This window comes from Lytechinus variegatus, chromosome 4 (genome assembly GCF_018143015.1).
Source record: "Lytechinus variegatus isolate NC3 chromosome 4, Lvar_3.0, whole genome shotgun sequence".
NCBI classification, from domain to species: Eukaryota; Metazoa; Echinodermata; class Echinoidea; order Temnopleuroida; family Toxopneustidae; genus Lytechinus; species Lytechinus variegatus.
Genome location: NC_054743.1, coordinates 50,234,404 through 50,249,398, shown reverse-complemented (window position 1 = coordinate 50,249,398; position 14,995 = coordinate 50,234,404). Strand labels below are relative to the sequence as shown.

Here is a 14,995-nt window from a genome sequence, read left to right as displayed (position 1 = left end):
TGTATAGGATTATGAACAGGTGAGAATACAAAAGACCATGAAGCTAGTTCTTTCAACCAAATGTTGACATTTAGAAATTCAAAATACTGAAATACTATATGATTCATCATGTGCCAAATCAACTTGGTATTAAAGTACTCAAAAAGCAATGAAAGAAAATGAATGAGAGAAAAGGGAGAATTCAAAGACATTGATAAATTAAGGTCAATGACAATTAAAAATAGGAAGCAATACAAGAGTGTACAAACAAGTAACACTTAATGTTTTTACAGAAGTATATTATTGGATAGCCAGAAAAAATCATTCCAGAGAACTGGAACAGTCTGTACCCCCAAGCCATTGTACACCTGGGAACAACTCAGAAAACCAGAGTTTCATAGCATGAGGCGAAACCGTCGTCGTAGAAGCCAAACCCCGTTTACAAACCATGGAAAACCTCAATCAACTTGGGCCGTTATTTAAGTATCTAAACATGTGTTTCTTAACCTCGATGGATCCGAAAAACAAAACAAAAACGCAATTAAATACGCAGCGCACAGATTCAAGCAAACTCGCTTGCCATCGCATGCCGTCATTTTCATTTTCTTATAATAGTTTCCTTATTTTGGTGCCGAAATTGAAAAGAAATTAACACTGAATTTCAAAATACAATATGCCTTTGAAAACTTCATTTAAATATCAAATACAATAATTCAGTTCCAAAAGGCCTACTACAGGCAGAGCTGCTCTTACATAATATCACAGCTGTTGTTTATAGTAACCCTTGGGCTTGCTCCTGCGGAGGAGAAACGCTACATAAGAGGGATTATCGGGCGATTCACGGCTGATTGTGCTTGGGAATGAAATATCTTGGTTCCTCCAATGAGGATTTTGTTATTGGGGTATAGGACCCTAACAAATGCATGAGCTGCGGCGATGAATTATGCAATGAGGGTTTGACGTAATGGAGTGCACGAGAACGTTGGCTAGGAGTGACTGGAAAGACGTAGGGTGTTCTACAAGGAGCCATTATACATGTACAAGGTTAGCTTACTGCAAAGAAGCGGGAACATTATTAGTATCAATTTGGTAAAACACAAAGTGCCATGGAAAGCCTGATTGTGATCGGCTGCTGAGCTGTTACCATGGACCATATTTCAAACTCTTGCTGAAACAGGACCCTTTCACACTCATTCTCACCTTAATATCCTTGATACGTGCATCATGAGATCCCCGTCTGATGTGAACAGCTCCATGATACCACATAGATGGTTGATTACTTTGTTTGCTAAGAAGTCATGTCTGTTCTCGCCCCTGTCGGCCAGGTGCCGAAGAGTGCCCACGATCTGCAGGAGTAGGTTGGACACATTCTTGCTCCGCGACTCTGACGATGTCTGCAAACAAAGTATTAAACAAAAACAATAAAAAGTTTTGCATGTAGTCCAGTATTCTGAGCTCAGGATGTCATTAAATGCAATGTTTAACATTAATTTGACTTTTAAAAATCTGAGCTGCAAGATCATTAAATTCCATCACCTGTGTCGCTGAGGTATTAAAAGAAAATGAAGTCCTGTAAAGAAAACAATGCACCTGAAAATCATTATTTAGTGCTTAAAATAAGTAAACATCCCAATTTTATTCTATATTCCACATGCGTTGCTAACAGACCTATATTATTAAAGAAAAAAAGTTCAATGACGAATTTTCAGTCACAGACATATTGAAAGTATCTACACAAATTAGATTCATTTTTGTCCTGGGTGTTTTTTTCTTTTTTATCCAGGTGAAAAATATTCAATACAAAACACATAAAGGTATGGTAATTATTAAAATAGGATACATGCTCTACAAATAGGGAGTATTAGTATTATTAACACTATACAAATATAAGCCAGTTTGTAGTTCCTTTCTGCGCATGATCAAAAGATTCTACGCATGATCAGAGGAAGGTCATTTGTACTACAGTGACATGGTGGTTTAAAATCTAATGAGATAAGCACCAACTTTGATGTCTTGATTATTCATATATTCTTTTGAATTGTGGTTTTCATTTACATCCACAAAAAACAACAATGCGTCCACGAACGACTGGTATTTCACAGATTGCCAAGTATACATCGTGCAACATGCTATGATATGCATTCAAAGTAGGAATGCAACAAATACCTTCATAAAGTGTTCATTGGTGTGCTATTCTAGTCACCTGGTCTATTCAATTTTTTCATCCTGCTATGTAAGGCAAGCTTACGTAATATCTTGCTTTAAAATCCGCCTATCATAATGAAAGAAATGAAAGGTCATTTGACCAAAATTGTCCATGAAGTAACTACGAACTGGTCAATTAGCATGAAAGAGAAAAAAGCAAATGTATTTGATCTGCTGACCCTTCACTCGAGTTAAGTGGTCTGCATGTGAATCGTGCAATGACTTGAGGATGACCATGTGTAAATTATCATTCCCAAGGTGATTTTTATGAGAGGGGTTGATAGAAGAAATTGAGAGTAAGTCAAACCCCTGAGATGATGATCGACAGAATAGCACCGCGTCACATGATGCAGTTTTGACCAATCCGTGATAACGATCTTAGTAAGAGGTATTTAATACTCACTGATGCATTAACAGACTTGAGAATCCTACCAAGGGCTTCGATAAGCCCCTTCTCAGAAAGGGCTTTATTCAGTTCACTGTTGGCAGATAAACACTTCAATCCTCCTACACAGTACACTAGAGCCTCACAGTTTGTTATGTAGTCCGTCTTTGCAATTAATGTAACTATCAGGTCTGTGAATACACACACACAAAAAAAATAATAATAATAATTTTATATATCCCCAATTTGCAGATTGCCACCAAGCGGTTAAGAGAAAGGAAATATGAAGTATAAAGGAAACAGAAATACTTCGCACAACAATATGTATTAAAACTAATTATTACAATCAAAAACTAATTCTCACCAGATCATGAATAAAGAAATACCATCAAATTGGCCAATAAACATAGGATATGATCAATTTAAGATTTAAAAAGATGACTCTTAAGCATCACCTTAAAGGGGACATTTTGTTATCATCTTACTTTTAATACCTTACACATTCAAACAAATTTATTGCTGTCTACCGATGTATGGAAAACACGCTGAGAGATACTTACCTAATAAATCCTTATCAAGGAACAGAGAATCGTTCTTCTCATCTCGGCTGAGTTTGAAGAGGAGTCGACAGAGAGCCTTGAGGTTACTACCTGTTACATCAAGCTGCAAACAAAGAGGTTAATTTTCATTCAAATCATTAAAAATACATACAAAAGAAAGTAAGACTCTGGCAATCACCTTTAAAAAGTTTTTTTTTTTCATGTCTTCAAGCAGATACAAACAAGCAGCCATCTCAAGTCCTTAAAGATAAATGAAAGTAGTTGCAGTAAACACTGATTTCACAAGAAAGTCAGTAAAACCCAGCTTAATTGTCACTATATCATCGAGGATCTAGATCTGGTACAGTTACATAAACTGAACTTTGTGAAATCTTGAAATCTACGCTAAAAAATGTTCACACTGAAGATCACCAACACAGATAAGCACACCAGGGACAGTGTATTATTATTGCTTTGAATGCTGGCCCGACGCTTGACCTGAATCCTGTGCTTATTTGCTAATTTCTCAGTAATTACACAATTTCTTCCGGAATCCTTCGGCACACGTTTTTTTTTTATATTTATACAGACAATTTGGTGGTCTGTTCATTGGATTCTGTACAAACTAATTTTTAAATTGTCATAACTGGCATTTAAAGATAAATTCCAATATTGGTAACGATCTCAAAATGACTTTTTACAGAATCTAATATAATGAACACCCAAGTGTCTGTTTGTATGAATAAAAAATATGTGCCAAAGGATTCTTGAAGAAATTGTGTAATTGCTGAGAAATTAAGCAAAATAAGCGCGGATTCGGTCACTTCCGTCGGGTCTTTATTCCAGCAATAATAATACACTGTCCCACGTGTTCCTATCTGTGTTGGTGATTTTCAGTGTGATTATTTTTTAGCATAGATTTCAAGATTTCACAAAGTTCAGTTTATGTAACTGTACCAGATCTAGATCCTTGATGATATACTGACAATTAAGCCTGGATTTACAGACTTTCTCATGAAATCAGTGTTTACTGCAACTACTGGCATTTCTCTTTAACTTTAACTACACAAATCTGGCCAGGTTACTGACCCATAATGAAACATTCTGAGTAGAATAGTCTTGTAATTTTAGACCCATTGGAATGATAACACACAGATTCACTACTCAATACATTGATACCACAATAATTAATTTACCCAGTAGGTAAGCAAGTACTTTTCCTCTCAAAACAATTTACTTTTTCTATATAAGTGAATTTGTAGGCTAATTTATTCCCTGCATTATTTATCTCCAAAGGTCTATTTTAAGACTAACCACATGTATTTAAAACGCCCAGTAAATAAGAGACCACACACAGATCACTCCATCTATAAAAAATAAATACCAGTAGCGCAACGATCTAAAAGTGAGTTCGAACAGAATCCATAAAAAATATGTGCCAAATAGCTCTGGAAGAAAAGTGTAATTGCTGAGAAATTAGCAAAATAAGCATGGAACTTCATCAAATGTCTGGTATTTTTCGAAACAATATTGATACACTGTCCCACACATGCCTTTCTGTGTTAGTGATCATCAGAATTATCGATTTTGAGCTAAGATTTCATGATTTTACAAAGATAAGTTTACATTAATGTACCAGATCTAGATGCATGATAATATTTTGACAATTATTTAAAAGACTTTGTCACGAAATAATTGTTTGCTGCAACTACTGTCTTCTACCTTTAAATCTAAATTCCTACAAATCCAACAGTATATAACAAAGGGTCCCATTGATTGATAATAACTAAGTAACTATTAATGGAGCTGCCTGATAGATATGGGCAGTTACTTACTGCAAGAACAATTTTGGATGCTTTTATGAGTAGCCTTGGATCGGTCTGATCTAGAAGTTTAAAGACAGCCTTGAGGGCCGATGATCTTCTCTTGGCCCCTCGGCCCAGCATGTCCCTTGCCTCTAAGGTGCTGTATAGGTCATTGCACAGACTGCAAGCTTCTTGAGCAGTATCTTCGTCTAGTTTGGCTGCAAGCGGAGAAAGAAAATCATATTTTACTAGTTGAATCTTTGGTCCAACCACCTCCAATCTGTGACGTACCAGCTCTCCTATGGACCTAGTGAATAACCCCCATCCCCCCCCCACCCACGTGCAAGTGAGGAATGGCCAACCTGGCTATGCCTTAATCGCCTTTGGTCTGGACCAAGAAGGTGCAAAGTCCTCATGCAGAAATGGGGCTACAGGCTTACACCAGGGATGGAGAGACTACCTGGGACTGCAGAGAGGAATCAATTTTCGAAAAAAAACCCCCCAATAATATAGGATTTGTATAGTGCACGTATCCACCTTGCTAGGAGCTCAAGGCGCTCCTGTATTACCCCGGCTAAGCTAGTCTACTGATTCTGGTGCGCACAGCTTTTTGAGGAATTACTTCCTGCCGGTACCCATTTACCTCACCTGGGTCTAGTGTGGATAAATTTCTTGCTGAAAGAAAACACGCCATGGCTAATATTCGAATCCATGACCCTCTGTTTGAAAGGCAAGAGTCAGAACCACTAGACCCAGACGCACCCACAAATATCAAAATGAAACAATAACGGGCATACAGTACATCAGACAATAAAATGAATTCTCTCTGTAGAGATGAATAGCAACTCATTAAATGTTTTTTTCGTAATAGTGAAGGGTTGCGGATACAAAGAAAACGATCGGGTGCATTTAAGAAATCATACATAAAGAAACTTGCATGTTTAGAAGTAAGTTCAAGAGACTTAACAAAGAATACAAAATGATATACTATTGCGCTGAGGTTGAAGTATCCTTACATATGTTCACAGATTTTTTTTCTGAGAATCTTAGTTTTAACGAAAAGAAAAGACTTTTTTTAATGATGAAAACAGGCAATATAACATTTGTCTATGTTAAAAAAATACTTGAAATCACTGTTTCCCTTTATATGGGATGCACTGTATTTCACAGTCTACCTAGAAATATCTCTCCTTATATTCTTATGAAAGATAACGACATGGATGGACTTCCATATTTTAGAATGACTGAAACAATCACAACTGTTAGTAAGCAGAGGTCTTTGATTACCAAAGACAAAACTCACTTTTAGATAATGATGCTAGTTTCTCTAAGATGGGACTGACCCTCTCGTTCCAATAGAGGGCCTCCTCCGGACTTTCATCTTCCCTTCTTCCACCGCTTCCTGGACACAAAAAAAAATGGGAAAAGAAATGAAAAAGTGGCAGGTGCAAAGAAGAACATTTATATTTCAGATTTTGAGTTCTTTCATAAACTGGATATTTAGACAAAAACAAACATCTGCAGTGTGGCAGTATCCATTGTTCGTAGATACTCATGGAATGAAAACAGAGGAAATCAAACATATCGTATGAACATAGGGAGAGAGAATTACAAATACAGGAATGCTTTTTGAACCATCCACATTTCTAGTGAACTTTTGGAGGTGTGAAGAAAAGAAACCCCCCAGATTCATGAGAAAGTGTTGACAATGATAATGATATTTTTACATAACAAGTTACTTGGACTTACCAGATCTACTGCTTGCAGAATGCCTCTCACTAGAATAGCCACTTTCTGATCTCTCTGTGCTTATACTTCCACTTGAAGTTGAAGACCTGAAGAAAATAGATCAAGAAAATAAAAAAAAAATGGATATTGTGCACTCGGGTCTTGTTTCCACCATAAATTTCGAGATTTCATTCATAACCTCTTGTTAGATAATTAGATGCAACTTTGATAGCTATCCACCAGGAATTAAAACTGTCAACTTTTACTGTAAAACCATCAAATTGCTCATTACAAATATTGAATAAGTTTTTGTATTCAGAGTTCACCGTAAAAAAGGCAAAAGCATGAAAGCTGAACCAGAAATGGCACTGTCTATTGTGATGTATGCTGGGTAATTTAGCCTACTGGCAATACAGCAGATTGCACGAATTCAAATTAAGATTGGAATGCTTACCGACTGGTACTTGAACTACTGGTCTGGATGCTGTCGGCTGACCTCACCCTCGCGACCCCACTATCGGGGGAGGGGCGGGTCAACCTTTCGTCTTCGGCACCGGCATCAGCTTCTCCGTCATCAAGGAGTTGCTTGGTCCTTTCTTTTGGACCACTCTGTACCCTTCTTTCATTGCTCAGACTAGACACCTTCGGGGCCGAGTTCTTCCTCTCCATGGGCTTGGGTAGGACTTGGACTATACGAAGGGAGAACATTGATAAGGTCCAGGTTTAGTCTAACTACGGTAGCATGGCACTGCATATTTGGTTATTTCTACATATAATTGTCATGATACACTGGTGTTTCAAATGTTTCATGTGACCTTACATATAACTCTGCATCTCTTTGTACAAGTCACTCTCTTTCTAATAAACCTGTCATATCAGACACAAGGCCTTGTCTAAAGGATAAGTTGATACAGGTGCACATGGAATAATTTTCTATTTCATTGTCGTAAAAACATCCTGCATCATAAGACAGTAGCTCCATATCATAAGAACAACGTCACAGACACTGCATACATCAGTTTAACCTTTTTCAAAAGGTAAATTGCCAATTCGTCAACTCACCACAAGGTCTACATGTACCTTCAATTAATCTAATGCCATTCCGTCCATCAATTTTTCGTCTAACAACTATTTGGTCCAATAACCATTTGGTCCTATCATCATTTTGTCGAATCACCAGTTCATCTGTGACCATTTCGTCTCATAATATGTTGCTCTAATATTAACACATAGTCTAATTACGGTAGAGCAAATTGTATATGGACTAAATGGTTATTGGACCGACTGGTTATTAGACAAAATGGTGAGTGGCAATTAGACCATGTGGATAGTGGACGAACTGATGGTAGACCAAATGAAAGTAGACAAGTTGGCATTTGGACCAATTGACATTGGACCAAATGAAAATAGACCTTTTCAAAATACAAGACATAAAATTCTACTTACTGGCACTTCCATCCTGACTCAGAGCACTGAGCAGCTTGGGACGTGCTCTCCTCTGACCTGAACCTCCCCGTTTGGGCTCAATAGAGGGCGGTTTGGGGAGCTTTGGACAATGGTCATCTATCGAGATCTGTTTGATCGGTGGAGGTGATGGTTTCTAGATTGATATGATGGAAAAATCAATTGTTTGATGAATGTTGGCTTCAAAAATATATATATCTCGGTTCATCCAAAACTACATCAATTATGATTGTTAGCAGGCGCGGATCCAGCCAGATAGGACACAATACCATTTTATGGACCATGCATTATTTTTGCACAATAGTCAGTCTCACAAGACTATACAACCATCTAATCCTGCTGGATCTGCGCCCGATTGACAGTTATAAATGACTTTTAAAGTAATTCTCTTTCATAATTTCACAAATCTTTTATTGTCAGAGAGCCATTAAAAATATTTTATAAAAATTTAAGAATTTGAGAACAACCATCTCTCTCTCTCTATAGTATAAAAAAGAATTTTAGAATAACAACTTATTGCAAAAGGGATAACTTAAAACTCCAGTAGTCTTGTGTAAAGAAAATTCTGTTTCTATTGAAAGGTAAGTTGTCATGCATGTCAAAGTTCTGAATTTTGAGATACAAGATTTTTTTAACAGCCCAAATGATGATACATGTTTAACATTCATAAGGTGAGCAGTGATTCTTGCTATTCCACGATGAAAGAAATTCATCGATAATTTATGGTGAAATTAAAATGGGATTGTTAGAGAGAGAGAGAGATGAACAAAAACTTGTAAGATTTCTTACATGGTCCAAAGGTGAGAGCCTGGACCCAGAAGGAGGTCTCGAATCAGGTCCATCAAAGTGCCTGGAACCCAAACTTGAAAAGAAAGAAATAAAGAAAAAAGGGAAATTCATTAACCAATTTAAACCTTGATGCAATTATCAGGAAATATTGAATGGCTTTAAGATCAAAAGATATTGTAAGTCCATGCTAATTGAACCTTGTGAATAAGAAATCTTGGCTGAAAAGCCTGCACTGAGGATCGCCAACAAATATATGCAAATATGGGAACATACATTAGTATTGCTTTGATAATAGACCTCTCACCAAGCAAGAATGTTTATTTTCCTAACTTCTCAGCTGCTATCGAGGTTTAAAAATAAATAGATTATGCATTTCCGATGTGGTCTGAGGTACAAGGAAAACTTTTAGAATAACATGAAGCAAATTATACATGTAGTGGGCAGATACCGAATGCTAAAACAAGGGTAGGCTTTGAAATATTCACATGTTCGTAGTGCTCATCGAACATCAGCACAAAGAGTCGTCATGAAGGTATTCAAGTTGTATTACCTTTTGTGCGAAACATGATTACAATGTCAGACTCACAAAACATAGAGTCTCATGTTCTACATTTGGATCTGATTCTGATGTACACAAATACTTATTTTTTTCCTTTAGTTTCCTTGCAATACGATTACCAGAACTCCTTGATTAAAAACAAATCAGACTGCATATATGTCTGTCAATCAATCAAGTTCTTTGTATTATTACACTCGAGTACATGGAAGAGGGCATTCATCTTCAACATGAAGGAGTAATCTGTTCAATGAATAAAGGGTGTCTGTATTAAGGCATCTTTGAAGGAAAGGGATTAATGAGATTAATATGGGCTATTCGTTGCTTTTAATCCATTAATGACACAATCCAATGAATTGATTTTTATTGAGCTTATTACAGGTAGCCCCAGTAAGCTGAGGGTCAGAGGGTCAATGAACGGCTGCAATATGTGTCAATCACATTCCTGAACGGGTAGGGACTGGAGATAGTACTTATTCCATTCAAAGGACTGAGAATTTAAATTGTTTTAAGGCTTCAATCAATCCAAGGCCATTGAAGTCCACGGCCATTGATGCCCTGTTAACAGGCCAAGATTAACGGGGAAGTTCACCTGACAAAAAGTTTATTGCAAAAATAGCAGATAAAAATTGAATATATTGGTGAAGGTTGGAGGAGAATCCAGATGTCACAGATTTTAAAAGTTATTATAATTTTTTTTTTATATTCGTAATGCCATACATGGGATGAGAGCAGCTACACATGTGCCATGAATTTAAAAAAATAAATGAATTGTCAATTTTTGTACATAAAATGAAAATGGGTTTTGTTGTACCTTTTAGATCAACAGACAAATTATTTCACACCCACTCAAAAAAAGAAAGACAATTTTTTGTCATCATTAAACATAAAAAATGGAAATTTATGTATTTTGTACAGCATAACATATGGGGCAGCTGCTCCCTGCTCATACGTAATGTCACAAATTAACAACTTAAAATTGTACATGTATTTCTAAAAAATTTCTCGATGTTTAACAGATTTTCCTCAAACCTTCACCAATATTTATCATTATTTCTTCTGCCATTTTTACGTCAGGGTGAACTTCTCCTTTGAATATTGAAATGCAATGTGGTTTGCCAACTCCATGCACACATGGGTCATAGTGTGTGCTATCTACAGGGAATAATTTTCCTGGTATCGCATCGCAATTTGCTCCACAATTTCATAAAAATTGGACAAGGAATGACAAAGTTATGCCATTTTCAAGATTTTCATAATTTCTAAATAAAACATGACTGTGCATATCCAAAGCAAACAGATGATCATGTATCCCATTTTGTTTTTTGTACTTTTTATTACAGTATGAAATCATGCTTATTTAAACAAAGAAAATTTGATTAAACAACTGATTCCGTGAATTACATGTAGGTATTCAGTGCTGCATCCTTTCTCATCATAAGGAGACATATCATACCCACATGCATGAAAACATGAAATAATTATGACATCAAGTAAAAACTTAACAAAAAGAAAAAGTGGGGACGTAATACAGCCCACCTCATGAATATTCATGACGAGGTGCATGTAACTGTTTTCACAAAATACTGCAAAACTTTAAGATTCAATAATTTCATTATTTTGTATTTATATTTGATGAAATTTTCAGCATTATGCTTAGTGAATTTTTCTCTATGTATTATTATTATTTTCAACCCAGAATACCCATTCAAGTGGCTCACGACTCACAGAGCCTCAAATTTTCAATACCTGAATGCCGACGGAGGCCGCTCATTTGGTGCCCTGGACGTACTCCCACTAAACAATGTCCTCTTGTCCTCTCTAGGGGTGAAAGGTCGTGTGGTCGGAACAGTTCTCAAAGCGGCCCGGGCGTCCGCTATGATATCGGCACTGGTTTCCTTATTGGCCGGTTTCTCATAGAACGCCTTGTCCTGGGCTTTCTTGCGAACACCCCTTCGGCTTCCGGTCACCCCTGCCATTGTCAGCACTCACTGGCATAGAGAACAAACCTTCTGTTCTTTTGCACTGGAGTGGTACTACTGCCTGAAGTGCGTGCTGCAGATCTAGCGTTCAACACTTGATAAAAGTGAGAATGACACTAAGGTAATGGTGGTGTCCAAGTCCTCTGTACAGTTGATCTTCACCTAAACCAGGCTGATAAGCAAACCATTTGGAAGTTAATCTGGAATTAATTGAATAAACCACAGATTTATCAATCGATTCATCAACATAAACATACATAGAGACAGGGATTTTCTGTTTTAAAAAAATGGTCATTTCCGTTTCTGAAAATATGAAATTCCGTTTCAACTTGATCTTTAAATGGAAATTCCTTTTTGTCACTGAAAATGTAGGCCTTAAAGCAAGAACCAGATCCATGAATTTTGCATTAAAAGTATAAGAACAAAACAGAGTTTTGGTTTTATTTTCCAGTAAAATGGAAACTCACTGTCCCTACATACAATTGCAAATATTTACCAACTGTTACAAGCAAAAACTATTACTGCAAATAACATAATTGCTATGTACATGTATGTAGGAGTCCACTGGGCCGGCGCGTCAGTCCAAAGCGGCTGTGGCACCGAGAATCCCCAATATGGTGCATGAGTGGTGTGCAGTGACTCAAACTGCCGTCAACCTGACGCAGGGTGGCGCAACCAAATTGATTATCTCATAGCGAAAAATTTTGAAATTTTGTATCATTTTGAAATTGTGATTTGGGAACCACATGCTGATTTGTAAATGCGCACTTGGTACACAGTGAAGCTTGAAATGGGGCAGTGCAACTTGCGTACATATGTACATTCGAGTAAACAGGCAGGACTAAATTGAAACTTTCACTGAAAGCAAAGCCGAGGCAAAGAAGGGGTGAAGAAGCCAGTTAAGGCAGCACTGCTAGGCACGGCCATAGGCACTCTCGTGGATGGCCACAAAATTTGTATGTGTGTGTTGGTTCGCTTGTCAATGTGTTGATGCCGATATTGCGGGTCTCCATAATGCTAAAAAATGTCTAGGGCATCTGGGCAGGATGGAAGAATACTCAATTTCCCCTAGCCAAGAGACTTCTAGAGAGTAAAGTTCATTTATGAACGTACATGCTTACTGTCCACAAAGCCAGGAATTCCTTCCCATTCGTCTGCGTCAACCGCCAAAAACCCAAAACTTTCGCCCCAGAGATTTCTATTTTCCTTCTAAAATACCTAGCCCTAAATCACGCGTCCATAACGTTGGGGAAGAACAATGCGAAACAAAATGGCGGCGTAAACATCGGGCAAGTCTCTTCCGTCTTGTCATGATATTTTTCTCATTTTTTGTATGAATTCGTGTTTGTACATAAAATCAATGGCGCAGAAATGTCAAATATGAAGTTGCATCCCATGTATGGTAGGGGGTCCTAAAGCTGCGCGGGTCCTAAAGCTACGCACCACTCATCGCGCATGCAGTTTTCAATGGCAAATGCGCACTCTGTGTGTGGAACTGTGACTGCAGAGTGATGAACAATTCCTATTAATTTTTTTCTACAGAGGCTGCAGTAAATCTCTAAATGCAGAGAAAACCAACAACTGTTAGGAAGTTTGGAGTTATATTCGCTTTAATTTTATTTTATCCTATAATAATTTGAATATATTTTAGAAATTGAGGCACAGGAAATACTATTTTTTTGCATGATAAATCGAGTGCGTAGCTTTAGGACCCCTTCTACATCGGGCGGCGAAATCAAGAGGTGTTTGAAAAACACGACGGGATTTTCGTATTAGTGAGTTTTGTGATATTTTCTACTTGGCTAATGATCTTTAGAATGTTTGCCACAAATTAGTGAAATATAATTTGTTGAGATATTAAAATTGGGACAGTTTTTATTGTTTGAAAACAAAGTGCGTAGCTTTAGGTCCCCCCATCATACATGATTTAGGGCTAGATCTTTTAGAAGTAGAAATCTTGAGGGCGAAAGTTTCAGGTTTTGGCGGCCTACACGCACATGAATGGATAAGGATACCTGGCTTCATTGAGAGTAACCTTACATCAGTAAATGATTTTTACTCTCTAGAAGCCGCCTGGCTAGCCGAGGAGAAATAAAAAAAAATAAAATAAAACAAATAGAAAATAGATCTAGAAATGTTAAAAACCTCCTCGAAACAGACGGCTGCCAGCTGTATCTACCTACCTAGAACTGTACAAACTACAGTGGTTCCCAAATTCACTAGATGCCTTTTTATGGTAACGTCCGAACAGTTTGAGTGTAGGCCACTGTTTAATTTGCATTCTCGTTTAGGAAATCCATAAACAGACAATCCACCCTACACAATACCTTGCGCGCAGGACTGCACAATATTCCCCCATTGATAATGTACACACAATTTTCTCAATTCAATTTCAACATCGATCATGTCGATATCATAAACAAGTTAATACAAAATGAATAATATTAGGAGTATGCAATGTTGTAACGCCGTATTGAGAACCAAACATACTGGCCACAATTACATACCCATTTCAAAGAAAATCCTTCACCGAATGCTGGACTAAAACAACATTTTCCAACTTGTTTTTACTCTAAAAAATGTAGCGTCCCTGTTCACCTTGACAGCAGTCTAACTCAATTCAATTAATTTAGTATTCAACGGAGATGGCGCTCGACTTCTTTTGTCCATATAGCTGAATTTCTTAGTTAGGATTAAACTTTGCATTTCCTGTTTAATTTCTAATAAATTGGTCAACACTTTATTGAAACTTGTTATTTAATTATCTTTTTTTTCAACATTTGCTTGGACTCTTTTTAACTTGAAAAGAATATCCATAAGTTCTGAAACTGATTACATAGAACTAATGCTGTTTTTCAATTTTGCTTTTACTGTAAAAAGACAGAAACACGAGGTCATAATAATGAAAGATGCCAAAACAGATGACAATTCGGCACCCCCCCTCGTCCGTCCGTACGTTACTGACCCCCTAATTCATACTCAATTGAAATAAGAATACATTTTGCAATAAGAAATAAAGGATGTTATCAAATCACCATTATCTTATTGATGATAAATTCAGTGGGCAAATAACAGAAGACACTGTAATTATAATTGCAGTGATTCCTGATTTATACCTTTTTATTGGCCAATATTTTATATGACTTGTACTTGCAAACTTTTAATGAATGATTGATTAATTATTCACACACTGAGCCAAAAAACGGCCTTTAAGATCTTTACGTCATTAAAATCTGTTCAAATTAAATCATGTTCCAAAAACAAACAAACGAACATACAAACACTGCAAAGGCGTCGTTTAATAATAATCTATTTTTATTTTTATTTAGGTCTACATATTTTAAAATCTGTCATCATCAATCTCCAATAACAAAGCTATAAAAAGCTAATAACATCATAGACTACGGATTGGTGACAGACAAAACGGTCAAGCAAAAACCATAATTTTAAGCTCAGGCATTAAAACAAAAAAAAGAGGGAGAGAGAGGATTTTATGGCGGCCGGAGTTAGCCTGCGAGTGAATCACAAGGCTACAATTTTTATAATGTTGTAAAATAGGGATT

The 14,995-nt window shown here is 36.9% G+C and overlaps 1 protein-coding gene across 2 annotated transcripts in view; it reads right to left on the bottom strand.

Annotated features, from left to right (window-relative positions):
- Window positions 1–14,048, bottom strand: part of LOC121414245 (armadillo repeat-containing protein 2-like) — a 29,499-nt gene extending 15,451 nt beyond the window's left edge. The window contains exons 1-11 of one of the 2 annotated variants that reach the window (XM_041607358.1): window positions 13,940–14,048; window positions 11,200–11,632; window positions 8,895–8,967; window positions 8,088–8,241; window positions 7,096–7,330; window positions 6,663–6,748; window positions 6,217–6,315; window positions 4,944–5,131; window positions 3,130–3,232; window positions 2,588–2,760; window positions 1,180–1,373 (exon numbers count right to left, since the gene is read on the bottom strand). In XM_041607358.1, coding sequence (XP_041463292.1) covers window positions 1,180–1,373; window positions 2,588–2,760; window positions 3,130–3,232; window positions 4,944–5,131; window positions 6,217–6,315; window positions 6,663–6,748; window positions 7,096–7,330; window positions 8,088–8,241; window positions 8,895–8,967; window positions 11,200–11,429 — 1,535 coding nt within the window. In that variant the 5' untranslated portion in view covers window positions 11,430–11,632; window positions 13,940–14,048. The remainder of the gene's footprint in view (window positions 1–1,179; window positions 1,374–2,587; window positions 2,761–3,129; window positions 3,233–4,943; window positions 5,132–6,216; window positions 6,316–6,662; window positions 6,749–7,095; window positions 7,331–8,087; window positions 8,242–8,894; window positions 8,968–11,199; window positions 11,633–13,939) is intronic. The other variant, XM_041607359.1, reaches the window with a different exon arrangement.
- Window positions 14,049–14,995: the final 947 nt, after the last annotated feature.